This window comes from Chelonia mydas, chromosome 2 (assembly GCF_015237465.2).
Source record: "Chelonia mydas isolate rCheMyd1 chromosome 2, rCheMyd1.pri.v2, whole genome shotgun sequence".
Taxonomy (NCBI): domain Eukaryota; kingdom Metazoa; phylum Chordata; order Testudines; family Cheloniidae; genus Chelonia; species Chelonia mydas.
The window spans coordinates 62046097-62073858 of NC_057850.1; the positions used below are offsets into that span (position 1 = coordinate 62046097).

The 27762-nt window shown below is 39.3% G+C and overlaps 1 protein-coding gene across 8 annotated transcripts in view; it reads right to left on the minus strand.

Moving 5' to 3' along the window:
* Positions 1-804: 804 nt before the first annotated feature.
* The window catches only part of YTHDF3 (YTH N6-methyladenosine RNA binding protein 3), a 65565-nt gene continuing 38607 nt past the window's right edge, over positions 805-27762 (minus strand). For 5 of the 8 annotated variants that reach the window (XR_005224323.2, XM_043539576.1, XM_043539575.1 and 2 more), the window contains one exon: positions 19680-23945. Coding sequence is in view for 5 of the 8 variants with exons in the window: in XM_043539576.1 (XP_043395511.1) it covers positions 23922-23945 (24 nt within the window). In the remaining 3 variants the exon portion in view is untranslated. Of the gene's footprint in view, positions 2326-19679; positions 23946-27762 lie in introns of those variants that run through there. The other 3 variants (XM_037892532.2, XM_037892533.2, XM_037892534.2) reach the window with 2 other exon arrangements.

Consider the following 27762-nt stretch of genomic DNA (forward strand, 5'->3'; position numbering starts at 1 on the left):
ATGAGCATGAAGTCTTACATTTGTATTTGTTTCGAATTGTGGGGACCAATTTTCAGATTTGAATAAATGAACATTGCCTTTCCAAGCTCAAACATAAATGCTGGCTCTGAATGTATTTTTCTCTGCCTTGTTACTCCTTCATAAATAATGAACTAGTTATTTTTAAAAACACCATGTACACCTTGTACTAGGCTTACAGCTGGTCTCAGATATTACAGACAAGTAAGTTGTCATCCTACATCAAAATTAATTTGAATGTCTTCTTTGGGGAAACTTGATTGTGCCACTCCCTGCTTCTAACAGCATCCTGAAACTCTGAAATTCCTTAGTGGCAAAATAGGCCTGCTTGCATCCAGGCCACATAAACACACATACTTTTAAATAATGTTTGTTTACATTGAATCCTGCCTCAGTGCCTGATGGGAAATGTAGTAAACAGACTTATGGCAGCTCCAGAAGCCAGACAAGCAAAGCTGGAAAGAAGTGAGATGAGGACAGCCAAAGGATCTAGAAACTAGAACATTTCTTTACAAAAAAAAATCACATTTTCCCCCCACGAAGACTAACAGACTAGCTATACAAAATATATAACCTAGAAGTGTAGCAACATGCTATATTAATAGTTTAACTGATAGAGATGAGAATAACAATAATACCTACACCACACACTTCCATTCTTCCAAGGTAATACATTTGGCTAGAAACATCAAAAGTATGTGAAGTTCTGTGTACAAAAGATAGTTAGACAACCAATTCCCAATAGTTCTTTGTTAATTGAAGTATAAATGATAGAAGGGGACCAAGTAAAGAACTAGCCCATTCTTTTATTGTTTTCCTGACAAGTAATTATTTTCCATTACAGAAGTATCCTGAGGCTACTCTGGTGAACTCTAATTGTGAGCCAAAGGAATTTATTTATTGGTGCCTTGTTTGCCTCAGTGGTATTTCATTAGATACACCCAGGAGGGCCTGTGTTACTGACAGCTGGCTAGGGTTTTTACTATTTTCTGGATGTTCATTCGGTTTCTCTCTCCCAAGAACTTTACATTGGTGCACTTCCACCACAGGTGTTCAAAATCCTCCTTTATACATAGCTTTCCCAGCACAGCTCCTGGAAGGATGGCCTTGCTCTTCCTGTGGGACCTTCTGCAAGTTACTTAAGTTTTCTGGTCTCCAGCAATAAAATGGGGATAATATTTCTCTACTTCATAGCATGTTGTGATCATTTCATTTACAGTTGAGAGGTGTTCAGATTCTGCAGTGAAAGGGAACATATTCCATTATAGGTAAGATAAAATGAGGGTGAGGCGTGTCCAATGAACACAAATTATTTTATAATGGACACATGCTGCAGCATCTCCCACCAGAAGAGAAGTGTGTGCATTGGGGAGGAGGTATAAGTGGTCATGGATGGGATGGAGAAAATGATTGCTTTATGAAGCACTTTCTGTCCAAACCAGTGATACGGATCTTGCGTCTTGGGAGGTCTGTAACAATACATGGTGGGGCTGAGTGGAAGCTCAGCTTCTGAAGCTTCAGGAAATTCTGCCTTAGAGAACTGTGCCTGTGTGTTCATTGACTGAACAGAACTGAGGATTCCATGAGAAATCATCATCATCTTACCAGGAATCTAGAAGGAGGAGAGAAACCACAAAGGTGGGGCAAGGGTAGCAGGAAGAAAATTTTAAAAATGGCAGTGAGGGACTATGAAAGGAAATACAAGCCTAGAATACAACGTACTGTATTTCTAGATGTTTCTCACAAATGTGCCATAACAAATTTGGGAGCAAAGCACATAACAGGGAACTAACCCCATAAAAAAATGCCAGTTTCATTCTACGCCTTTGAAAAATATTATATCCTAGACTGAATTATTAAATACATGGATGGTCTTCTGCAGAATACTTACTACTATTTGTATTTAGAGAATAGTTATGTTGTGATGTTTCTGTTGTGATACAACTAAAAATATATTTTAAAAGCCTACATGAGACAATGTTTACTGTATGGCATTTCAAGGAGAGGTTGTGTGATCTAGTATATAGGACTCAGGGGATCATTCCCAAGGCCCTGCTGTATGACCTACAATAGCTCACTCCATCTCTCTGCTTGTTTCCCCTTCCACACTTTGTCTTGTCTATTTAGAGTAAACTCTCCAGGGCAGGAAATTTCTCTTACTATGTTTGTACAATACCTAGCAAAACAGGCCTCCAATCTTGGTTGGGATTTCCAGTTACAACTGTAATACACATCAATAACTAGAACTGAAATGTTGCTGTTTATTTTCCATCTCACCCAAAGTTCTGTGTTGTATGGGACAGGTTTCTGAAAATAAGGACAGAAAGATGTTATTAGTATTCTTGCTCCGAGGATGTCACAGCTTTTTTTAAGTTATTAGTTTCTGGCAGTGCTCACCCAGTACTAGGCACTGTACAAACCAAGGAATATATAGAGCCTGCTCCAGCTGGTTTCCATTGTAAAAAGACAAACAGTCAAAGGGTCAGGGAAAGTAGCATAACAATCTATGAATTTAACCAAAGGGATGATTGGCTGTCTTGATAATACAAGGTTTTTTTAAAAATTAAATGTAATCTATCCTTGATGGCCCCTCAAACTTGTTGCAATAGTTCCAATGTAGAATGCTCAAAAAGAAAAGGAGTAACACGGCTGCTAGTCTGAAACCTGTCACGGTAGAATGATGTAGATTGCTTCTAGACTCCGATACCTAAAGCATTTAGCTATCAAATGGAATTAGCTTGTTGTAAGTCTGAACTATAGTATTTTTTTGTCTCATGCCCACATCAAGAAAAATGCGAGCCCTGCAAGATTCCAAGACTATTTCTATGTAGAAACCAACTGCCGAGAGGGAAAATATAAATCAAGTCTCAGTGGCTCCCTCTGCTGTTACATTCTTAGCAGTTTCATTATAATTTGAACTTTTTCACCAGCATTTGACATTATCATACATCATAAAGCGCACAAACTTTGGAGAGTGGATAGTCAAATACATGTGAGCCACAGGTAACCCTGTAGTGCAATTGTGGTCAGTTAAATAGCGGTTTGCCAGGGTTAAGCCTTCTTTTATGTTTATTCAGGGCTTAGCACAAGGTGAGTGCTACCATAAAACAACAAAGGCTACATTTAATATCTGTGCAAAACTAGCACTTTCTTATTCAGCATCTCAGCACTTTGTAGAGAAAGTCACATTTATTTGCTGATAAAAACATGTTTTCACCACTTGCAAAGGCAAAACTGTTCTGGGAGAATGAGCTGTAACCTACTTCATCTTTTGAAACCAACAGACAGAGTATCCAAACAAGTCTTAAAGAATACATTTTAAAAACAAGTGATGGGCCATGTCTATGGCACCTTTTACACATTAAAAAAAATAAAACAGAAAACAAAAAATTAAGTGAGCTAGAGACTCAAGCATTGCAAACCCCTTGTCCCATGCCTTGTCCCAAGGCAACAGAGGTGCAAGAGCTCCAAGCTGTATCTCTCATACAGGTGAGTGCTGAAGAGTAACAGCATCAAGGTGTCTAGCCGAACAGCCTGTAACGACATTTTAGTACATTTTCACTTGCACCTGCTGTCAAGGCTGATTCCCCACTCTGGCACTCTGAGTGCAGAAGGTAGAAGCCCACAAAGATTCTGAAAATTAATACTGGCCACTCCAGGCTTGTATTAAACTCCCAAGGTCACGGTTTCGCTCTGACCTTGGATGGATAGATTCTGCCACCACCAAAGTGCAAAAAACCCCTTGGGACCCAAAAAGCGCACTTGGGTATTCCTGCCTGTGAGGTACCTTTCTCTCTCTCACACACACACACACACACACCCCACCCCTCCCCCTTCTGGGGAAGAGCTGAGAAAGAAAACAAAGGAAATTAGCTGTTGCCCCAGCAAATTAAACATGTACACACCCCCTTCATTTATCACACCTGCACATGTATGCATGTGTATGGTTGTGCCATAACCCCCCTATTGTCCTCCAGAAGTATGTCTGAAGGTGAGTACAGGGGGAGGAAGCTAGTACACCTGAGGGGCGTGTGCAAGTACATTGCTTAGTTTGTGACACAGCCCAAACCCATGCCAGTTTGCAGTGTGACTAGGGGTAAGGGGCACATACCAGGTCTGGAGTTTCACCAGTCCTCCACCCCAGGTCCCACAAGGAACTGAACGCTTTTCTTCCAGACCCTTAACCCAATATATAAAGGTCCATCTGCCGCATTGTCGCCAGTAGTGGTAAGCTGCGCTGACCACATCAGAACAGCTTCCTGTTGCACTCTTCTGATCAGGACAGGTGAACAGTTGTCTAAGACAGGTTTCAGAGTAGCAGCCGTGTTAGTCTGTATTTGCAAAAAGAAAAGGAGGACTTGTGGCACCTTAGAGATTAACCAATTTATTTGAGCATGAGCTTTCGTGGCCGATGAAGTGAGATGTAGCTCACGAAAGCTTATGCTCAAATAAATTGGTTAGTCTAAGGTGCCACAAGTACTCCTTTTCTAGTTGTCTAAGAGTAGCTGTCTGGTCCGCCGACCACGTGCACGTGCTGATCAATGTGTGGGCCAAATACACCACCTTCCAGGAGTTCTCCTGGAGTGGCAGGAACATTTACCTCTACCAGGAAATTTTACACACTCTGGGAGCAGGAGGGCATTGAATGCCAGGGACGCACCAAGCACTTGAGACTCCTGCACAGGAAGGCCAAAGACTCAAACAGTCACTCCCAGAGGGCATGTTGTACATGCCCATTTTGTGAGGAGCTCAACAAGGGCTCTCAATACCGAGCTGGAAGTGGCTCATGCCACTCTCCTGCACCCTGTCAGCCTCCTTCCCCAACAGGTCATTGATAAGGGCCTGGGTGAGGAGACCACAGGGATACGGAGGCTGTCCTGGAGGACATGGAGAATGTGATTCTGCATCTCTGCCCAGAGAAACAGGTTGAGGAAGCCCCTGTGACAAAGCTGAGGCAGACGCCAAGCCACGGCAGGAACCAGAACCCCAGGCTGGTAAATTACAATGGAGTCCCGCCCTGCCCACCGCTATCCCCTCTTGCTCTGGTGCTACATTCCTGCTGTATCTCTGAGTCTGAACTGCAGTGCTGAAGCCACATTATCATGCCCCATCCCCTTACCGCACTCTGACAGCTTCCCCCCAGTCCTCTCCATCCAGACCCCTCTCCACTCCACCGGCAAGATACTTATAAATCAATGATTTCTGATGAACCACTGTTATGCATTTAGCTAACGCTAGAGATCTTAAAAACACATTAAGGAAAATGATCATGCCCCTGTGTCTGTGCATTTCTTGGGAGGAATTAGGCTGTGATGGTCCCAGGGCTGTGGGGCCTAGGAGACGGGAGAGGGTGGATTAAAAAGGTCCTGGTTAGGGATGGGACAATTAGATAACCAATTCTAAGTTTTTTCTACAAAGTTGGTAATAGCTGTCTTTTGTCCCTGGGAAGATTACACAGTTTCAATGCTTCTCCCACCCTCACCCCCAATGGAAGCTGTGCAGAACAGTGATGGTGAGGAAGACGGATTGAGGCTGGGGTTAAGTCTGTGAAGAAGCAGGGAAGAGAACTGTCATAGGAGATGTTGGCTGTCTGAGGAAAAAGTTAGTCAGCAGTCTTTTTGCCCTTGGGAGTTTACGAATTTTTTTCTGTTCCTGACCCCCTCTCCGCACTGAGCTGTGCTGCAAAAGCTGGGAAAAAATGGGGGTAGGAGAAGAATCCGGTTTGGTGGTCGGATAAACACAACATGATGTCCCTTTGCAGTGGAGAAGAGAGGGGCTTGTGTTGCTGATCTGAAACTTCAGGGAACCAAATAAAGTTGTGTTTTGTCTTTCTTTCTCAGTCCATTTCTGAGTTAGGGCACAAGGGCAGGATTTTCTGGTGATGCCAGGGGTAGGGGAAGGTGGTTGTAGTTCACATCTCCCTTTGAAGGGAAAATATTTAATGTTAGCTGAGGATATTGTCAGTTTCCAGGCAAATTGTCTCCCAGTCTTATAAGCGTATTTCAGCAAATTTCTGGCACAGCAGAAATTTCAGCTGGGCCTTAAGAGATTCAATGGCAGTGCAAAACTGCCTGATCCACCTCCAGAGCTGACCCAACCCCTCCATTCAGCAATATGTAGAGGAATAACAATTAGCAGGAACATCTCTCAGGCAATAGATTGCCAGGATTTCCACAGGACTGGAAAGCTACTTTCCTTTTCCATTCTGGTACCTTGAAAACCACTACGTTCTCCAGAAGTTGGCCTGTCTTTAAAGAAGGAATTGCAAACTGACAACATAACTGAACTTATGGGGGGTGGATAGTTCCTTCCAGGGGTTTTCTTACCATTACTACTTCCTCATGGGCTATAAAAGTTATCTGAGAACCAAGGATAGTCTAAGTGTCGCATCCCTGGAATGCTGAAATGTACCAAAATTGAGGCCTTCAACAGCAATATTATGTGGGGGAATTTCTCAGCTTCTTCCCAAGGGGAAAATTTATATATATATATATATACACACACACACATATATATATATAAAATGCTACCCTGGTCTTTGAATTGGCAGAACCTTTGGATCTGAAGAGAGAAAGCATTCCACAAGGAGGGCTGGAATAGCACTTTAGAGACAGCAGAGGCAAAAGGAAAAAGACCTTGGACGAGCTGTTCATAACCTCTAACCACCCCCCGGGACCCCACCTGCTATCCAACCCCTCCCCTGCACCCTATCCCCTATCCACGCCCCCTGACAGGCCCTCCAGGACTCCCATGCCTATCCAACCCCCCCGTTCCCCGTCCCCTGACCACCACTCTCTGAATCCCCAACCCATCCACCCGCCCCCTGACCGCCCCCAGGACCCCCTGCCCCTTACCACCCCTCCGTGCCCCACCCTGCCCCCTTAACATGCCGCTCAGAGCGGCAGGAGTTCAAAGCTCCGCTGGAGCTAGCCACGCCGCCATGCTGCCCAGCAGGAGTGGTGGGCCAGAGTGCGGGTGGCACGGCAACCTGAGGCTGCAGGGGAAGGGGGACAGTCCTGCAGGCCGGATGTGGCCAACCTGTAGTTTGCCCACCTCTGACCTAAACCTTGCACAGGAGATATCCCTGGTTTTCCCCAAAAGTAATTTTCACTGATTATACAAACAGCATTTGCCAATACAGGCATTCACCGTATCTGTACCCTGTAAGCTGATGACATTCAAGATCAGCTGTCTTTGATGTGTCAGAAAATTCTGCCCAAATTTTATCATCTTCTCCACTGCATAACCATGTGTCCTGCAATAAGGAGTAGGAGCAGAATCTTATCGCTTCACATTTCCCACCCACTTTTGCAGGGAACGAGGACCAACATGATGAAGAACCTCCATTGGACAAATGTGTCAAGGTGGGGAACAGTAACACCACTACACAGCAAAGCAAATCCTAGAGTGCCTCTGTGTGGCACATACTGTCTCCCCGGGCTACTGCCCCTGAAATAGCAGCACTAACATCGCATAGCGGCCACAATGTGGACTTGCAGGTATAAGCCTATGCATAGCTTTATAGTTGTGTCCAGCACAGCATAATGGGGACACTCAGCATGTATATAGGGAGCAGGTGTGAGCATGTACACGGTCCAGTATGCACACCGGCATAGATATAGCCTTTGACTCTCAATATTAGCACTTTAAGGAGCTTAGTGCCAACTAGGCAATTAGGGGGTTGATCCAAAGTTTCCATTGGACTTCAGTAGTTTTAAGACCAGGCTCTAGGGGAACAGTAGTGAGAAACAACATTTACCCCCTGCCTCCCAAACTGGATCTGGAGAGGGAATTTTTGACAGCACAATGACTATTATGCCTAGGATTTTTAGAACACACCATCCTTTACAACAGGTTCATTTCCATCAATAACTGAGAAACGGGACACAGCTGTTCGTAAGAACAAGCAATACAGTCATTTACAGTGCTCACCCCAAACATGACAGCATCACTCTTGCAAGATGCACTGCAAGGATCATTACTGCAGAACACAGGAGTACTTGGTTAATAAGGATGCCTCAGCTTCATGAAACCATCCGAGACATATTTCATAAGTTCAGTGACATTTAAGAGGGTCCTCATTAAGTGAGTGTAGCACTTCCTACATGAGCAACACTCCCCTGACCTTGACAATGCTGAAGGAAAATCCTTTGCTTATCGACACATTCTACTAATACTTCCTCAAAGCATATTTGGTTCCCGAGGTTAATGGAGTAAGTGTAGTGAATATTTCCATACCAGTCAGAGTCTGTCTCATCAGTTACCTCTGCCTGCTTTTTGCTCATCACCTGACACCACCCAACTAGAGACTATATTTACTCCATGAATACTGTAATGTTTCTCATGTTCTCATGCTTCTAAATAAAGCAACTTCTGTCACATCCAAAAGACAAGCATCTTTCTTCTGTGTTCCTGTTCATTTTCTTGGCCAGTGTAGCATCCTTTGCAAGTACACAGCTATATACATTTGAACAGGCCAACATCTCAACAACCTGATGAGGAAATTGTGAACTATTGGCTGCTCCACACATACCCATATTCCACAGGCATGAGCTTTATCGTTCTGCATGAACTCAAATCTGATACAAGAGGGTTTAGCTCCATTAGAGACCATAGTATGACACCCCTTACACTAGGTTTGAATTTTGCCTAATGACTCTCTCTTTCCTGGACATCTTCCTCAAGAAGTCAACAACAAACATGTTTCCACGCTTAGCGCATCCTTGGCTTAGCAAAATACTCTTTGGGTTTTTCTTTATCCCTTTAAAGATCTGAGTTCTTCCTTTCGTTCCCTCCATTCATCTTTGGTACAGTGAGAAATAATTTCTCAATATGCAAATGAATTTACATATAGCCAGTCACACCCTATTTATTTTATCTCCTCTCCAGTTTATTTTTAGCAACTACTTTTTCTTTAAATAAAAAACAAAAATCTCACAAAGTATTGCAAACTGAGGGCATTTTCCTCTTTTAGGAAATGTTTTTCATAGGAAATGGCTTTTCTTTGTGGTCTTACTGGTTCATGAATTCTACCAGAAAAAAATCCAGATAAGTACATGGCCAGAATTCTAGTTCTTTCTTGGACTGGATGTTCCCAATCTCGGACAAAGGAGGTTTATGGGAGACAAAGAGAAACTGAAGTTAAGGGTGTTTCATCAATATTAATGTGTTCCTATACTTTAAAAAATATATAAAGATATATACTAATCCCCCATATTCCTAATGGTGCAGGATTGTATGTCAGAAGGACCAGGGCAGTGAACTTCCTGAGGGCTTTCACCACCAGAGTATCTACGTGCCTTTCAAACCTTGACGAATCTCTCTTAAACACCCCAGTGAGATCAGGAAATATCTCCATTTTACGGACGTGAAACTGAGGCACGGAAATTGACTAATTTGCCCAGTCATACAGGAAGGGTGTGGCAGAGGCAGGAATAGGACTCACATTTCCTGAGCCCCAGTCCATAGCCACAAGATTATTCTTCCTCTTCCAGCAGAAACTGGCTTCTTCTGCAATGACTGATGCAGGATACTTTGGACACCAAATCTATTCACTACACCACAACCATAACTTATGCACTGCCCTACATATGCACTGAATGAAGCATGTACCCTTTGCAGAACAAAACCAAAACAAAACTGTAATCAAGCTACCCACTACCCAAAACAAGTCCACTGAGCCCCAGTGACTCCTGAGCAACTCTGAAGTATGCCAACACTGAGTAGCACATGACCAGAGAGCTGCAACTAGGCCAGGGTTATAAGCTTTTAAATCAAGGATGAACTATTTGAACTGTATACAAATCAAGTGCCTGATGGTCTCTGGTGCATCACTACATCTGCATACTAAAGTATAATCCAAATACACATCTTCAAAGGGAGGGGGAGAAAAAGCTGAATCCTTCGCACTGGCAGCAAGAGCTTCTAGCTCATTCTGTGTTCCAGGGGCTCTCAATTGCAGATCCAGTCACTCTCTCCTCATAAAAAGGACAGGAGTACTTGAGGCACCTTAGAGACTAACAAATTTATTAGAGCATAAGCTTTCGTGAGCTACAGCTCACTTCATCAGATGCATGTAGCTCACGAAAGCTTATGCTCTAACAAATTTGTTAGTGTCTAAGGTGCCACAAGTACGCCTTTTCTTTTTACGGATACAGACTAACACGGCTGCTACTCTGAAATCTCTCCTCATATTTATATTCTAGTCTTCAGTTATGTCAGAAGCTTGATGCACACTGGCATAAACACTAGGGAAACTCCACAGCACAGAGAAGTGTGAGTGGAGCAGCAGCAGGACAGGCTAAGGTCTACTGAGCCCTACACTGCCTATGGAAGGAGTGGGTTAGCCAGTTTATCCCACAACAAAGAGGATCTGACAATGCATCTAACACCTCCACCTTTCATTCGGGCATTTATTCAGTGTTCAGCTAAGGTTACATGGCAGAGTTTACAAGTTATATAGGTGTGAAAACTTTTTCTGATATAAAAATGGCCTTTTCAGTTTAACTTAAACCCTTTCTGAAATATAAGCTAGACCAAAAAAGCCATTCTCATTCCAGTGAGTGTGTCAGGGACCAGGGGAAGAGATGTGGTCTCCTAGTAAAATAAGGTGTGGATTTAAACTGATAGTTATATCAATAAAACACCCACTTTAGGCCTTGTCTGCATGCTAATATCAAGGAGCACACAAGTCTGACTACAGAAACATAGCATCTGTCCCATCCTCTCCAATAATCTATTTTTGCTTCCCGGAAAATATGGCTGCTGTACTCCAGTATTTGTATTGTAGAATATACTTTCTCTAATACTTAAATAGTAATTGTTCAGCTAAAAGTAAAGTATTCAACTGTCATATGGGAATAGTCCTTTATGTTACTTTCCATCCAAAGTGACAGGAACACAGTCCAAGAGATCAATAATTCCTGAAGGTAAAATAGCAGATTTAATAAATCTGAAATCAATAATTAAGCCAAACTCAAGCACATTATGTCCCTGTGAAGAGAAAAACAGTTGATCCAGTGGGAGTATCTGCCTCCATAAAACTACTATATTTAAAGGTACTGTAGGTAGTTTCAGTTTGCTTTCTCTGGGGAAGGATGCCAAATGTTGTATTTAAAGACTAAAAGTTTGACTCACATTCTCTCCAATGGTAACCAATACCTGCAGCTCTAGAATTGTGTCAGTGCTAGAAAGACACTGTGGAAAGTCTGAGGAACTCCAGTTTGGAGCATACATTTCCCTTAATATATTCCTGTTTATACAAAAAAGACCTCGTTGAAACCTCCTACATGTGGAGTCTATATTTTCTTAGGTAGAACATGTATCATTTACTGAAGTGCTCACCTGGTTTGGTTAGTTTCTTGGGGAAATAAAACTCAAACTTATTTCTTTTTGGAATGTTCCCCATATCCTCATGCCATTGCAACGTCCAACTGAGTTAACTGTTCTATCTGAAGACACTGAGATGATCAATAAGGCATAAAGTTGTGTTCTAGAATTTTCCTTCTTTTAAGTGAATTGTGGAGCCTATTCAAATTCCTTATAAATGTACGCATCACTTGCTCTTCATTTTATTACCTCAGTTTTACTTCATTTAGATTAAAAATGCAGTTAACAAATACTGTTGTAAGCAGCACAAAGATAAACAAGGTTGCCACACATGCACTGTTGATGAGCCTCACTACCAATAAATGCCTTTTATACCCAGTTATCTCAACCTTGTATAAACTATTTCATGATCTATTTTCCTTATGCAATTATTCTAAGGGTTAATAAGACTAGCAGGGGAACATGAGGAATTGAATTGGAAAGAGGAAAAAAGCTTTGTTGTAAACTAGAAAGAGGGACAGAAGCTAAGTTTACACCCATTGGTAGTGAGAAATTATTGCAAACTCCTGCCCAAGTAAGATTATGTACATGTGTAAGGGGCTGCAAGATGCAGGTTTATGGTTAGAAGAAATGTCCATCACTATTTTTGCTGTGCTTTTTAAAACAATAAAAAAGCATTTGAATGGCAGTAGCTCATAGCAGCATCAGTCATGGATCAGGGCTCAGCTGGGCTAGGCACTGTACAAACATAAAAAAGATGGTCCCTGCCCTGAAGAGTTTATAATCCAAGATATGTTTAGCACTTGACTAATGTAATCATTTAAATTAATGCACAGAGAAAGTACACATTCATAAGTGATGAGGAAAAGGGGTTAGCTTAATGTTCATTGACTAGTTTAGAGAAATTCATATTCAACTAAATAATGAGTAAAACTTCTTTATGGAAAGGCTCTCAAGCTGGTAAATAGCAATGGATTCAGTATTTTTATACATTACATGTATATTTTGTAAGAATTTTCTATAGTTTAATCATTGTGAGAGTCAATATATTTGAAAGGGTTCTGTCAGGTTAATTAAAAAAAAATGTTTCTGGGTTACACCTTAGAAGTAAACATTGTGAAGTATCTTCTCACATTCTCCCCCAGCCCCACTCACCGGTTTCTCAGCCTAGGCAATAGAAACTAGTCAGCTTCATTTTTATTTATAGTCCCAATTTAAATTTTTAGGATCTCATGCATTTACACAATCCTATCAAAACTGTTGCAAAATATTAGTTTAACTGCAATTTAAATTTTAGAACAATGCAAACATTTCTATTTTTCTTGATTTTGCAGAAATTTATTTGTGCATAGAATAAGTTTTGGTCCATATTTCACCACACACTATTGCTTTAAACAACTATATCACTGATTATACAGGCTACATACTGTGATGAGATTAAACAGTCTTTATTATATATTTATGAACATTTGTGGTGTTACTTATCAATTAAATGAACATAATTTGATTAATTTTGCCTTTTTGCTTGTTCAACTGCCCATGAAAACATCAGAAAATTCTCAAATCTATTAATTTATGATGATTTATCTCGTTCTGTAGATTCTATTGATTACAAATATCACAAATATACAGACACCAATCCTGGCTTTATGAGGTCTGACTGCACAGAGTTGCAGAAATGAGAGCACAGATTGCAATATTAACTGTTTGCACTGTTAGCTATTTATGGAAATCAATTTAGAAAATTTACACTACTACTTGGAAGTCACAAACATTTGTGCATTCAAGTGAATGACATGCATTTTGTGATATTCAAATGAGTAAAGTTTGGCCATTCAAATGTTTGCAGGAACAAATACATTTTAAAAACTTTTGAGTCTACATTGCCTTTAAAATTTAAAAAATGAATATTGGGGCAATTTTCCACTATTTGCTCACTGCTGCATTAAGATATAGTTCACATTGAATAACTTGACAGTACAGTATATAGTACAATAAGCGCAAATGTAATCCCTGTTCTGTTGTATCTGTTCTGACCATTTCAGTGACATAACACATTATTCCAGTGCTCTTTTTGGACACTGGTCAAATTTGGTCCCAAGTTTTGGATTTGTAAATACTGTTATCTTTACACATGCCCCCCAGAAATGCAAGCTAAAAACTGTGTGATGTGCTGGATCAGATGAAATATACTCATTCAGAATCAGATCTCTCAATTACTATTTTCTTTTAATCAAATAGATTAAGTCCTTACTCTCCCACTTTTGCTTCATAACAATGGGTCTCTATTACTTTGCTCTTTTCATTGAGCTGAGAATTATGGCTAGCTGAAGAGAATGTGCATAATATTGTGCTGTGGTCAGCTCCCTGGGAGTCCTTCCCTCAGTACAGAGTTTTGTTTTTTGAAGCGAAATTAATCCTCTTCAGTAATTAAGAGGTCTCTCTTGCAGACAGAAAGGGTAATGTGAATAAGACCCCAAACTGGAACACAGAAGACCTGGGTTCAGTTTCTGGGTCTGTCTGTAGAACAGGAATAATTACTCCCACTCTGTCTCTTGTCTAAATTAAAAGATACTCATTTCAAGTCCACAAATTGCATTGGCTTGAAGAGCTAGCTCAGTTACCACCCCAGCCCTAGGAACTGAAGGCAATTGCCCTCTGTATGTTCCATCATTGACTCACGTTCAGCTGTCCTCCTGCTCTTTTGAAGAGAACCAACTTAGGTCAAAAATTCACATTTCCCACGCAGATGCTGCCTCATTTTAGGCAACCCTGGACATGACAGACTATCATCATGATAGGTTTCAAGTAGCAGCCGTGTTAGTCAGTATCCACAAAAAGAGGACGACGACTTGTGGCACCTTAGAGACTTACACATTTATTTGAGCATAAGCTTTCGTGAGCTACAGCATGCAGTGAGCTGTAGCTCACGAAAGCTTATGCTCAAATAAATGTGTAAGTCTCTAAGGTGCCACAAGTCCTCCTTTTCTTATCATAACACCACCCATTTTTGTTATTCTCAAACATCCTGTTTTTCTTGATCTTTTTAAACTATTAATAGTGGTTCTTCATGGGAAAAACTCAAGGGAAAATTAAGCTCCTCCCCCTACTGACATTACTGTTATCAGTAGACCAAGCAAATATGAATAGCATTCCTATTGCACTCTCTTTTACTTATACACTGCTACATGGTCTTAGTTAAAGGTGTTGTCTCCCACCACAGTGTTTGGGGGAGAAGAAAAACAGACAAAACTCAGATTATAGCCAGTGATTAAGCGTCCATGGAGTTTGTGATGTCACCTCACAGAAAACCAAGGTACATAAATGGCTGAGTGCAAAAGGATACATGTCCAAAAGGCAAGCTTCAAGAGGAAAAGAAAAGGAAATGTTAAAAAAAAATTTGTTAGGACTCAAAATATTATATGCTAACATCTGAGGGCTGATCAAGAAATTCTGAAAGTTTTAAGGATCTCTCTCACCAAACTACATATTAGGACGGGGATGGATGCGCGTGCGCGCACACACACCTTTTTATCCCAAAACATATGTACCAGTTACGCTATCCATACTTGATACATGTGATTTGTGATAAAAGGGCCAAATTGCACGTGTCCCCTAATACACAGTGCACAAGATTTAAGGGTCTATCTCAGCAAAGATTGAAGAAAAAAAAAATTTGATTCCAATTTTTTTGCATGCATCTTGTTGATTGGATTCTCTGATTATTTTGTCAGTTGTTTCCACATAGGCTGTACTGTAGCTGGACAATGGTAGTAGTCTCTCAAGAGCTAGTATTTCATGTTCCTAGCATCAGAAATAATCCAAGCATTAGGTCATTTCTCAAAGGTCCATTACACAGTAACCAGTTACTACTGCCCATTAGGATTATTTTGTAAGTCACTGGCAGTGTCGTATCAAAAGCTTATTTAACGTTATCATTTTTGCTCTTCCTCCTGCCTGCCTTAAGTTTCTGTCTCTGGGTGACTGGGGTGTGGGGTTTGGAGGGGTGTGTGTGGAAGGAAGTTTATAAGATAAAAAATGGGGAAAGAAGCTTAGAACCCTGATCTCTCCTCTTCCAATTTGAGCATTCATTCTAGTTTTTTGCTTCTCTATTTTTGTAGCTTTCAGTTCAGCTATTATTTGCTTGAATTATAAACAACTTGGCTCCAGACTGAAGTAATGTGTCCACAAAATGCATAGTAAAAGATTGCATGGTACATAGGGAGAGAATTTTCTTATTTTTTATCCTGGCCTTGGATGCTTACTTTTCTGTTCCTTGCAGGTGTACTAATCACAAAATTCCATCAGTTTTTCTTCCTTCTTGGACCCACAACCTGCTCCAACCTGATAATCAGACACCTGACTGTTGATTTTTACTTGGCATACGTGTGATCAATGCAACTGCAAGGAAGAGGAGAAAAATTAAAAGCCGAGAAACAAAAAAGGTTAAAAAAATCATGAGTGCCCTTTCATATGAGGGAGATCAGATGCATATAGAAATAAATTTATTGGGTATATATATGTTATCTGAAATCATTCAACATTACTGCCAATTTTAAAAAGTTTACTCTACAGAAAGCTACCAATGTCCAAAAGAAGTTCCACCAGGGAGTCTCTAATATAAACAATGCAGGAGTGTGGTAACTGTTTAAAGGAAAAAGAACAATGAGCATGTTTTTTTAAACAAAGGCACAGACCCAAAAATGTAGCATAATGAAAGCTAACTAAAACCTGCAATTCTTACACCACTGTCATGCAGTCAAGGTGTGGTCAAACTACAGTTTAGCAAAGAAACTTACAATTTTTTTTTTAAATACCAGTAATACAGCAGAAGTTACCCAAGCGTACACCAATATCTTATTTCTAATTGATTTAATATTAAACAAGGCACAGCTGATGACAGAATTGTGTCTGGTGAACTATATGAAACAAGAAAGCATACTGGTCTTCTTAACTATTAAGATGAATATCAACCCTCAGTACCTGAACTGATTTATCAGATAAATGCCTAGTAATATGACCAATGTAATCCTGGGATATTAGAATAATCATTGACCTTAAGACTTAATGAAGGACTTTAGTAAACTGTGATATCTACAAATACAAATTAGAGACTCATTAAGGGCCAAATGATGAATGCAAATAATCTTCAAGGCTTTTGTACAAATAAGGTTAATTTGAAAAATATAAAAAAGAGATACGCACTTTAAGTAACCTGAATTGCATGATGCTGATTCAAGCCCAGAAGGGACAATATCTTATTAACAGTGAAAGAAATCTCTGTAAAACTGAAGTTAAAAGTGACCAAATTAGGAATTTACAGTACAGGTACTAAGTACCTACACACCTGCTCATCATCCATATCAGTTCTTTACTCAGAAGGAATTCCCAGCATCCATAAGTGAATTATTGAACCATTAAAGAGTGTCTCACAGTATATCACTCTCCGCTACCATTACTCTCCTTTGTACTATAACGTTTTTGGTTTTCTGTTATTCCAGTATCTCATCCTCTTCCTGTTCCTGTCCCAGCCTTCGATTTTGTAGCTCAGGTTTTCCAAGAAGCTATCAATACTCACCAGTAATCTGCAAAGTCAGACACCGTATTTATTAATATTCAAAATAAGCATAGATTTAAAGAACTTAAGTTTCTCTGCATCATTCTGCTAGCCATTCAGCACGATCACATTAACTTCTTCCTAGTAAACATTGGAGGAAAATTAATATAACAAAGATCTTGCATTACCATTAAATCTGAATTTGAATGGAACACAATTCAAGTTAAGAGCAATTTTTAACTTGAAGAAATTAAATGTACAATTTTACACATTTCCAGAAAAAACAGCACTATCACAAGACCCAATGAGTATGTCATGAGAAAGAAGCTGTGAACCAGTTCAGCCTGTGGAAAGCAAATTGGCAAGGAAACCTGAAATCGGAAAAATCACATTAAGAATGTAATAGCAACAGCCTTCTAAAGGAGTAGGATTGATTTAACACATATTCCAGTCATGCAACACAAACAAACATCTGAATTATAACCAACTTATTTAACAATTCAGTAGTGGTTAGGAGATTCCAACCTTTTTTCTTCCATATCTAAAAATACTAAACATAACTATGTTGCTGCTTCTCAGAGCAGCTGCAATACTCAGATGGTATTGAACAGCAACGGCATATACAAATGTCTGCAAAGCAGATGTTTTATACAGTTGGGAAACTAGAAACTAAAATCCTCCTTTTCCTGCCCTTTTGCTGAAATGCTAATCGCTAAGGTCTGTAAATGGACTCAGCCTCCAAACCCCATTTTTGTTTGTTCAGAACTATTTGGGTTGAAACTTCATAAAAGGTGATTTAAAAAAAAAAAAAAAGCAGTTAGAGAAATTCCCTGCAGCTATTTTCAAAAGAAAGAAGGAAAAAGACTTACGTACTGACAATTCAATATTAAAATATAAGACTTCACAGGTAGTTTGTCCCTCAATGAGGAAGAGTTGCAGTGAATCTGAAGAACACTTAAGTTCCAAATTAAACAATTAAATTAGTTCAGGCAATGCGAAGTAACTGTTTCCCATTGCACAATTGCCTACAGAGCTATAGAATTGCACAGAAAGTTATGCAAGTGTTAACGTTTCCTAGATATGCCAGTGTGGTGGGTGAATTTAAAACCAACCAAGCTGCAGAGTTCCACAGTGCTGCAGCTCAGGTCTTCCCTCCTCCTCCTCTTTGTTTATGTTGCTGAAAGGATACAAAATATGCCACTAATGCAACATTATGGCTATGTCTACACTTACAGCTGTGCCCCTATAGCACCTTAGTGTAGAAGCTTCCTAATGCAACAGAAAGGTTTTTTCTGTTGATGTAATTAAACCATCTCTTCAAGAGGCAGTAGCTAGGTCAGAGGTATTCTTCCATTAACCCAGCTGCATCTGCAACGGGGTCTTGGCTGACCTAAATATAGCACTTAAGGCATGAAATTTTTCACAGTCCTGGGCAACGTACCTAGGTCTAGCTAATTTTTAAGTGTACACCAGGCCAAAGACTGCAGTTGCAGACACACACAAAGGAGGGTATGTAAACATTAAAAGTTCTAATCCTAGCATTAACTTACACACATCCATATCAAAAGGGACAACCAGAATTACACAATTCAATTTGGGTTTGGGAAAAAATTGTGTCCCCAAACCTCATCGTAAAAACCACCATCTTCCTTTTTTTAAAGAAAAGCCAATGGAATTATATCCCTTCCCACCTTCCACATCAAAACACTGGAGCGCCTGTTGAAACGGATGGACACTGTATGGTAATTTACACATGAGCCTGAGTTTATACACACAAGTTATGACAGGAATGCTTCTCTACCCACCTATCAGAAAACAAGTCCCGGGGAAAAAAGGAGGTGCTTCTGTACTGCTATGGATCTGGAAAAAAGCAGATTACGCCAGGATCCCTCCACAAAAGGAATATGCAAAGAGCAGCTGGTAATCTTACCACAAATCATGAATATAGCAGACGGTAGCCAGAGTTGTGCTTCTCTCATCAGATCCTAAACGAGGAGCAAACAAGGATATGAAGAGGAGCCCTCCTGCTCAGGAATCCCCATTATCTGAAAGTGGAGTGGGGTGGGGTGGGGTGGGCTGGGGGGGGAAAAATGAGAAACCTCTTACTGTCCCCCTCTTGCACATCTTATCTGGAAGAGGACCCACTTAACCTTGGGGATCCTCTTGGAATTAAATGCTTGAAGCCCCAGCCTGGGTGCTTCGGTATGGTTGTGGCATGAGTGGCTTCTGATCGGGACAGGGGGAATCGGGTGAAGGAGAAATCCAATTAGTTTCTTGTTTGACTTTAGAGTAGCGATTAATGGCTGGGAGGAGGGTAATTCAAATTCTGGAAATATGAACACTTGGAGTTATTAATAAAATGTATTACTGTCCCAATGTTAGAGTGGAGTAGGGCCCCATTATGCTAGGCATTGTAGCATGTCACCAATATAAATCTGTTTCAGCATTTATATAATCTGGATAAAAACCAAACTATTCTCAAGGGCTGAAAACTGATACAGATTTGACAAATCTGTTTTGTTTCTGATACAGATTTAGCCAAAGTTCTCTCCTTATTCACGTTGTTAAAATGCATTTTTGGTGTAATTTATGTATAAAAACGTATAGCCTGTATAGCAATACAGGAATTTTAAAAGAAGCCAAAAACATTTATCTAAAATTCCTTATAACTCAGACAATTTTCCTCTTTTTTGGAATCTGATGATAAAGCAAATGTTGATATAAGGGAACACAATATAGTTCTATAAATCTGATAAAATTGAAATAGTCAGTCACGTCAACAGGTTCTCTTTATTGAAACCCTCACAAGGATTAAAAAGGACCAAATGGTGAGTTTTCATGCCAAACAGAAGCTCTCACCTAATTAACTGCAGTCTAATCCACATGAAGGAACAAACAAAATTCAAACATCCATGTTCTGCTATGAATGAAGTTAAATGAACCATTCTCCCTTAATCTTTTCCTTAATTTTTACCAGAAAAATAGATGAAGGATCTTTACATGGCAAAAGAATACACAAATGTTACTGAAAACAAGTGCCTCTCATTTCCTTAAAATGAAAATGGCAGCAAAATGAGTTGAAATGATGGAACTGCTTATATTGATTATTTTTCTAAACTTTTTCTAACAACCATTACCCCCCCCCATGAACAATGTTAGGTATTTGAATGCCTCTTCAATATCAAGTATCCCTTTAAAAAAGTCAATGCTTCAAAAAACAAAAAACAAACCCCTTCCCCTCCCCCCACACAGGCCAGTTCTGCATTAGGTTTTCAAACTGTTAGCAACATCTGGAGAACCATTTAAACATCTTTCTTGCTGCAGAGATATTAATTACTTTGAAAGCCTAGCCTAGACAGGACCAAAATAAGGCAGCTAGCACTGCATTGGAATTTACAAGGCAGTATTTATTTAACTAAATTTCTGCTGGGAAAGATCAACCAGCATCCATACATAGAGAAACATGGTACATTTATTTTTGAATCATTTTTAACATTTGAAATGAGAATTTCCAACTATAAAAAAAGTAACCTCACGAAGGGACTTTACAGGTAAGACTCGGTGAAAATGTCTCATCTTTATTATTTCAGTTATCTGCATTAGACCAACTCAATTTTTTGGTGCCACAGACCTGAGCTTTGAGATCAATTCTTTTTCCAATGAATTTTGGAAAAATTGCAGTCATGAATTCAGCAGGACGTCAGTGGTACAGGATCAAGCAGAAGAAGAGATTAGCTCTAAAAGGAGCAAACTTGTTTAAATGCAAAAATGTAATAAGTTACCAAAGGATATGCGGAAACCTAATGAGCTGAAATTTGCCTAAGTAATAGTAGGTGAGAGTCTGTCCCAGTACAGAAGTCCCTCAAAGAAAAATAGTACCCATATTTTGTTAGGCCAGCAGCCTGGGAATTCAAGTGACAAGATGCATTTCTCATTAAAAAAATTACAGTCAAGCAGCACTCAAAAGCTAAAGAATGGCAGAATTATGGCTACCCATGCAAACTTAATATGTCCCTCTTGTATGTATATATTATGACAGTCATTAGTTACACGATCACTTACTAGATTTTCTACCAGGAGCCTGACTTGATTTATCCTGGGTAACTATTTCAATATTTCAATCTCATTTGGTATGAGACCTTGTGCCTTACCTACTGCACACCATCCAAACCCTGCACTGACTAAAGAATTAGTATTTTCTTCATGGGCTTTTCTATGACACTCATCACGCATCTGAAAACTTATTTTAACAATACTCCAGTGAGATAGGGGATGACAAATCCTACCTTTGTATAGATTAACTTCTGTGCATCATTTCAAGGCCAAAAATGTCAAGTACTCATGAATTTTGTGTGTGCCCAATACCACTCAGGATCTGATTTTATAGAGTATTTAGTATTTTACAGCATTTTCTATATTTAAAGTATATTGAAATCAATTTTAGGTGTGAATGCTCAGGTCTCAATTTGGGCACCCAGAAAAGTTAAAACACAGTTAGCGGCCACCTCTGAAAAGTTTGTCTTAAGTGACTTGCCTAGCATCATACAGGAACTCTATAGCAACTACCTTAGCCAGAAGATCGTTCTGTCTCATCCTGCAATCCCACGTCATTTTCTTCACATCTTTTAACTTCTAGAACAAATAAGGCATAGCCTCATTCACTACATACAACCTGCTTCGTTCTGTGCACTGAATTAGGCTGGGTTCTTGTGGGAAAAAATAGTATGTGATCATATAATTAAAGACTAACAAGGTATATATACATGGAATCTAAATTAAGAGCACGCAAACAAACTTGATTCTGGCATTTCCTAATTTTCGAATGCTTGACTTGCAAACTTAACATTCTTTCACTGTAGTCCCCCTGTAATATCGAACACTGTTTTAAAAAGCAAAAGGAAAAACAAATTCCATGGTGTGGAAACATGTTGATGCCCAAATGGGTCACCAGCAGGATTAGACCCTTTACACTCACAGCCTCAATATCTGCCACTTAAGCGAACAGACTAGCTGGTAGGAGTGGTAGGCTATTTTCCTCTGTAGACTAGCCAGTAGAGAGAGAGACGAAACATTCTGCCACTATTTTATAGCTATTTGCTATACAATAAAGGAATGCTGGGAGTCCGGGACTCAGGTTTCCAAATCTAGGTCCTGAAGGGAATTGTGCTCAGTGGTTATAGACCCTTCTACCACAGTCCCCTAGCATGTAATTCCATGCGACAAACACAGCTTGCCCCTTTCTGTCCACCCCCTTTGTTCCTGGCCCCTCCCCGTACCCCACAGCATTTGAATCAAGCGGCTTCCTTCTCTACACTGCCAGGTGCTATTACCTTTTGAACTTTCAGAATACTGGGACAAGCTAACATTTGTATTCGTAACGCTTTATATCCCATGCTCCAGGGTATTGAATTAAATCTCCACCGAGGGACTGTAAAATGTTTTAAATCAATGGACAAAGAATACTGTATATTCGTTGTGTGTGTGTGTGTTGGAGAAGAGAAAAAAGTAGTGCATATATAGTAAAATAGCCTATATTTAAAAAAGCTGTGCTTGTCCCTAAATGTCAGAACTTAGCTGACTAGAAGCTGTTGTAAATGCAAGAGATTCCAAACACAATGTAAACATTTGTGTTGGATAATAAGACACACCAAAGGCATTCAAATCTGCAGTATTGCTATTTTAAGCTTTAACATATCTGTCTTCTACACTGCTGTTCTAAAAAAAGGAAACTATCTCTGGAATTTGTACAGACTGTTCAGTATTTTATGCAGTTCATACAGCCGCTTGACATTTTTGATCATACAAATTCTTCCATCAGGTAAAATTCATGTTACTAAGAAACAGGTTATTGTAAAAAATAATTTTCAAAAGGTAAATTAAAAATTTAGCATAGAAGTATTCAGATTAATATAGTATCTTAAACACTTTGTTAGAGAGCTCTAGCCAGTAACAGGTACACATGGATGTGAACACAGACTTGATCCACTGATCAGTCTTTTTCGAAAAGTATTTTGAAGAGAGAATGCCTGAATACTGTGATAATAGGAGGAAAAAAGCTGAGAAACAGTATATGCTTGCTAAACAAGAATTATGTTTATTTAGCTAGTGAATCATCTAGAGGAGTAAATTTTCACTTCCATGATAGCAATCTGTCAGGCTTGCAAACACCCAGAAATAGGAATTAAAGGTTTTAAATGTAGTTATAAAGGTCATAAAAAGTCTGATTTAGACTGAGGTACATTTACTCAAAACTGAGATTCATTGAGTGGTAGCAAACAAACAGTTCCTCAGACAAATGCACTTTTTTCGGTATACATATTACAGAAAAAATAAAGAAGTGTGCATTAACCGGTGCTGTCCACCAAGCTGCATATTAATATTCTCTTACACCAAACAGTTTGAAACAAGGGAAATGTCATTCTAATATAATTTCATGTTACGTTTCATTTGGCTAAACTGCATCTTAAAGTTGCTTTGCCATATTAAAAGTTTACTACAATAATTTTCACATGAACATTTAGACTTGAGTTTTACTCCAGGACTAAATATGGCATGATTTTGCTTTTAATCTGTTGAATAGCTAAAAACTGACAATTAAAAAAAAAACTACAACAAAGAAAAAATAAGTTGAAGCAATGTGAATCTCACATCATGGAATCACTTCTAATGGTTAATTGTTAGTATTTAACAAATTCAAAGAGTTAATGAATCCTTGCATTCCTTCCGGCTCCTGTGCCTTAGCTAGGATGCATAAATACAAAAGACAGCAGATACTGGTAAAAGCTTCAGGACAGAAAGTGCTTGACGAAGTTACAGTTCTCAAGTGTGTTTGGTGAGAGAGTATAAGGGCAGATGCACTGATGAGAACCATTACAAGAAGAGTCAATTTCGTGTTAAAGTGTTCAAAGATGTCACCTTAAGCAGAAAAAAAGCTTTAATAACGTCGTCTTAGACATATTAGGCATTTCCAGAGTCTACATCATTAGTGTTGTAATTCTAGCAGGACATCTCCATATAGTTATTGTTTGTTTCTATTTCTCTCCTGCAAAAAAAGGAAATAAAGTTAAAACAAGCATTTTCACATTAAATTCTTATATTCCCCCCTCATTAGAACAGTAATAATGTCACTTGTTAAGCATATCAACTTCCTTAAAGAATGCAGCATGTTTTAAAGGAAATCAAATCAATGTTCTGTATGTATTCAGGCAAGTGGAATGTTAAGTTCAGGATAACTTTTTTTAAAGTACAGTGGAAATTAAAAGGCAAATCTGTTTAAATGACAATTAGCTGTTGAAAGGAACAGAACACCTCCCATGGTACATTAGGCACCATACTGGAGAAATACTTGCTTCCACTAAAAAGACATTCCACTGAATGAAATGAACACAGTCGGGGGGGGGGGGGGGGGGGGGGGGAAGGCAGGCGCTATTCAGCATTCATGCAAGAAAAAAAAACTACCCTAAATCTGCTGCCTACGTTGTCAGCAAAATACTAATTAAATATATAATCCAGAGTGTTTTACGTTTCCTTGAAGCTTTTTATTCCCTACAGTTCTGGAGTCTGGAAAGTTACTGGAGGTGATAGTCACCAGAGATTTCATCCAAAACCCATCAAAGTCAATGTGAGTCTATTAACTTCACTGTGCTTTGGCTGAATTCTGAGCCACTACTGCTGCACATACTGTTCCCGCCCCCCCCCGCCCCGTGAAAACAGCTGTCACGATTAAGGTCCACATGCACCAATAAACGTAGATAAGAAGGAACGAACAGCAGAGAACGTTGGGACAAAACCTCTCTCCCAACTGTTTTTGCTATTAACAGGCAAAAAGGTGACTGGGAGAGAAGTGATTGTGCAAAATACTGTCTGAGATCAGTGTGGTTTGAATTAGAAGAAAACCATCTGCTTAATTCCATCCCCTTAAGAGAAGGATTAAGTTCCAACAGAGACAATATCAGATACAGAACTGATTTAAAATTATTAAAGCTAATGTTAAAATTATAGAATACACAGGTTGAGAAAAGAGCATCTGTACATCTGAGTATAGTGCTTAGATTATCCACAACATTTGTTTTTAAAAAAAGCCATGATACATAGAGTACATAATGAGCAATAACCCCAATTTAGGTGAATATATTTAAGAATACAGTTTAGGTATTAGTAGCCAAGTATTCGAGTACATCACTCATGAGAAGCTGTAGATATATTTTGATTTCCACAACCAAATCTATCAATGAGTGGAGACTGTATTTTCTAAATGGACAACCTACCCTAATTCTCAATTACTGAGGGATAAGCTATCAGGGAAGTATTTCAGTTACTTTTATTATACTAGATGTTAGCAAAAAGTTATCACTAACAGGACCAAAATGAAGGAGATGCTATCCATTTAAAAGTTTAAAAATAGCTTTTGTGCAGTATCTTGATACCAACTGAAAATGTGAGACAAATCTGGAAAAGCTGTATGGGCAATATAAAACTATCAGGAAAACATCTCTCAATATCTGATAGCTTAACTTGTCAACTGTTCTGAATCTCTACCAGTTTATGACCAAAACTCTCCTTCCTCCCCTGGACTGGTATAGAAGGAACATATTTCAAGTTCTCTAAAGAACCTTTTACATCTGAAGAATGATTGTCACATAACATGCTGAAGCTACACAGTGTTCCCTCACTGTTCATATTAGGCAGGAAAGAACAGACGATTCTGAATGAATGCTTCCAGGAAGACAGACTACAAGAAAGAACGTACACAGTAGCCATATATGACTGAAGCTGTTCTTATTAAAAGTTCAGAGTATGGCTGAGGCCATAAACTGTTTTGTTGCAACACCTCTGCAGCAGCTCACAATGGTGGACAGTTAGACCCTCACCACTCAAAATACAACCACTACACACATTGGGCCAGATTCTGACCTCCAAATTGCCTGCTTCACACTGCTTTGACAGTGCAGATTATTTGTACTACAATAGTGCCTAGAAAAACAAACTTTACATTTTTGCTGCCCTGTAGATTTTAAATTTTGATATCTCATTATGAAGTGCATAGAAGAATGTGTCTCAAATGCGTCTGAAATGATCTTTAGTACGACAAGATGAAAGAAAGAACAGAAAGACGTTTGTACACTATACTGCTTTCCCCCCAAAAAAAACCCACAAAGTAAAATTCCATTTAATATCAATTGCCTTCTCCCATCTTGACAGCCAGGCAGGAGGGAGAATCAAAATGGATATCCAGGTCCCAGGACAGTGTTTTGGTTCTCAAAGAGTGAAGACAGACCAAACAATACAACACCTTTATCCCAGGCTTTCCACGATTAGAACAGAGCATCTTCCTTGGGATCATTTTCCAGTGTACAGTCTGAACTCCCTCCCAGTTCCCATGCATCTACATTCTTTTCTTTACTTCTCAAATTCTATCAGAATCCTTGCCAAATCTCGCCTTGACACTCCAGAATAGGAAGTTCCTTCAATCAATTCAAGTTCTTTGCCAAGGGACAACAATGCAGTCTGTTTCACTTTAGAATTTATCGCAAGCAGTGATGTTACTGGGCTTTGGGTGGAGTTTATTAACGGCATATGGAGAGTAATTAGCATTTGAATTAAAGCTACAGGAGAATGCAACAGCTGGTTAATGATAACTGCTAGCTATAGACCACATGGTGAGCAGATTTTGCTACACATACTAACGAAATAAAATCCCTTAAAGGGGATGAACCTGGAAAACACCCAGGCTTTGGAAATGCATGCATCAATCCAGAATATACGAACATGTGGAACTGATAATATACCAACCTATGTTCAGCTCTTCCATATTGCCTTATATTTCGTGCAATTTCAGTTCTTTCTAAATTCAGGTACCAACTGAAGGACCACCAGATGAAAAACACTCTACAGGAAATTACCCTCAGAATTATGAATTCAATGATGTACCAAGAAGTTATTTTAGCTTCCCCCCTATTTTTCCAAAATCCATGAAAATGAGTAGTTGGTTTAACTTGAAACTGCTTTCCATTTTGAGATCAAAATAACCAATGAAAGAAATGGGCAATATAACTTTAAATGCACTTCTTAAATGGAAGGGGGAGGAAAAAGTCAAAGGGTAATTTTGGATGAAAAAATTAAAGCAGCAGCCTGACAAAAAGCAACTGCAATGTAAACAGAACATTTTATTAGTTCAGGCCCAAAAAGATCTGTAAAAGTTCAAGAGGATGGGGGATTTGTAAAATCTATTAATGGAAATTGTGAGAATATATTTATAGAGCCCTGCAAATCTGCTGGTATCCACGGACTACGTTTGCAGATCGTGGATTGGATGTGGATACAAATTTAGTATCTGCGCAAGGTTCTATGCATTTAGTTTTTTAATCTGAATGTTTACCACACAGTGTGTTGGAAATGCAAGCAGTCACAACAGGCCTACACATAGAAGGCTTTGCTGGTATACTACACCAACAAAGTAGTGCAACAGCATCTATACCAGGGGCTTTTGCTGACAGCTATATCAATTATAAATCACCCCTTGTCACACCTATAGCCAACATAGTCATGCCATCAAAAGTCTGTAGTGTAGGCCTGGCCTCAGTGTGAGAGAACAAGGAAGTGAAACTGACCTGACTAATGAACAAAATGCAGAAATATAACAGACACTATTTACAATGTCACCTGAAAGTGAGAACAGGCATTCACAGGGTACTTCTGTAAATAAGAAGCAGGCAGCATTATCTCCAGTAAATGTAAACAAACGTGTTTGTCTTCATGACCGACTGAACAAGAAGCAGGACTGAGTGAACCTATAGGCCCTAAAGTTTTACACTGTTGTGTTTTTGACTGCAGTTATATACAAAAAATTCTACATTTGT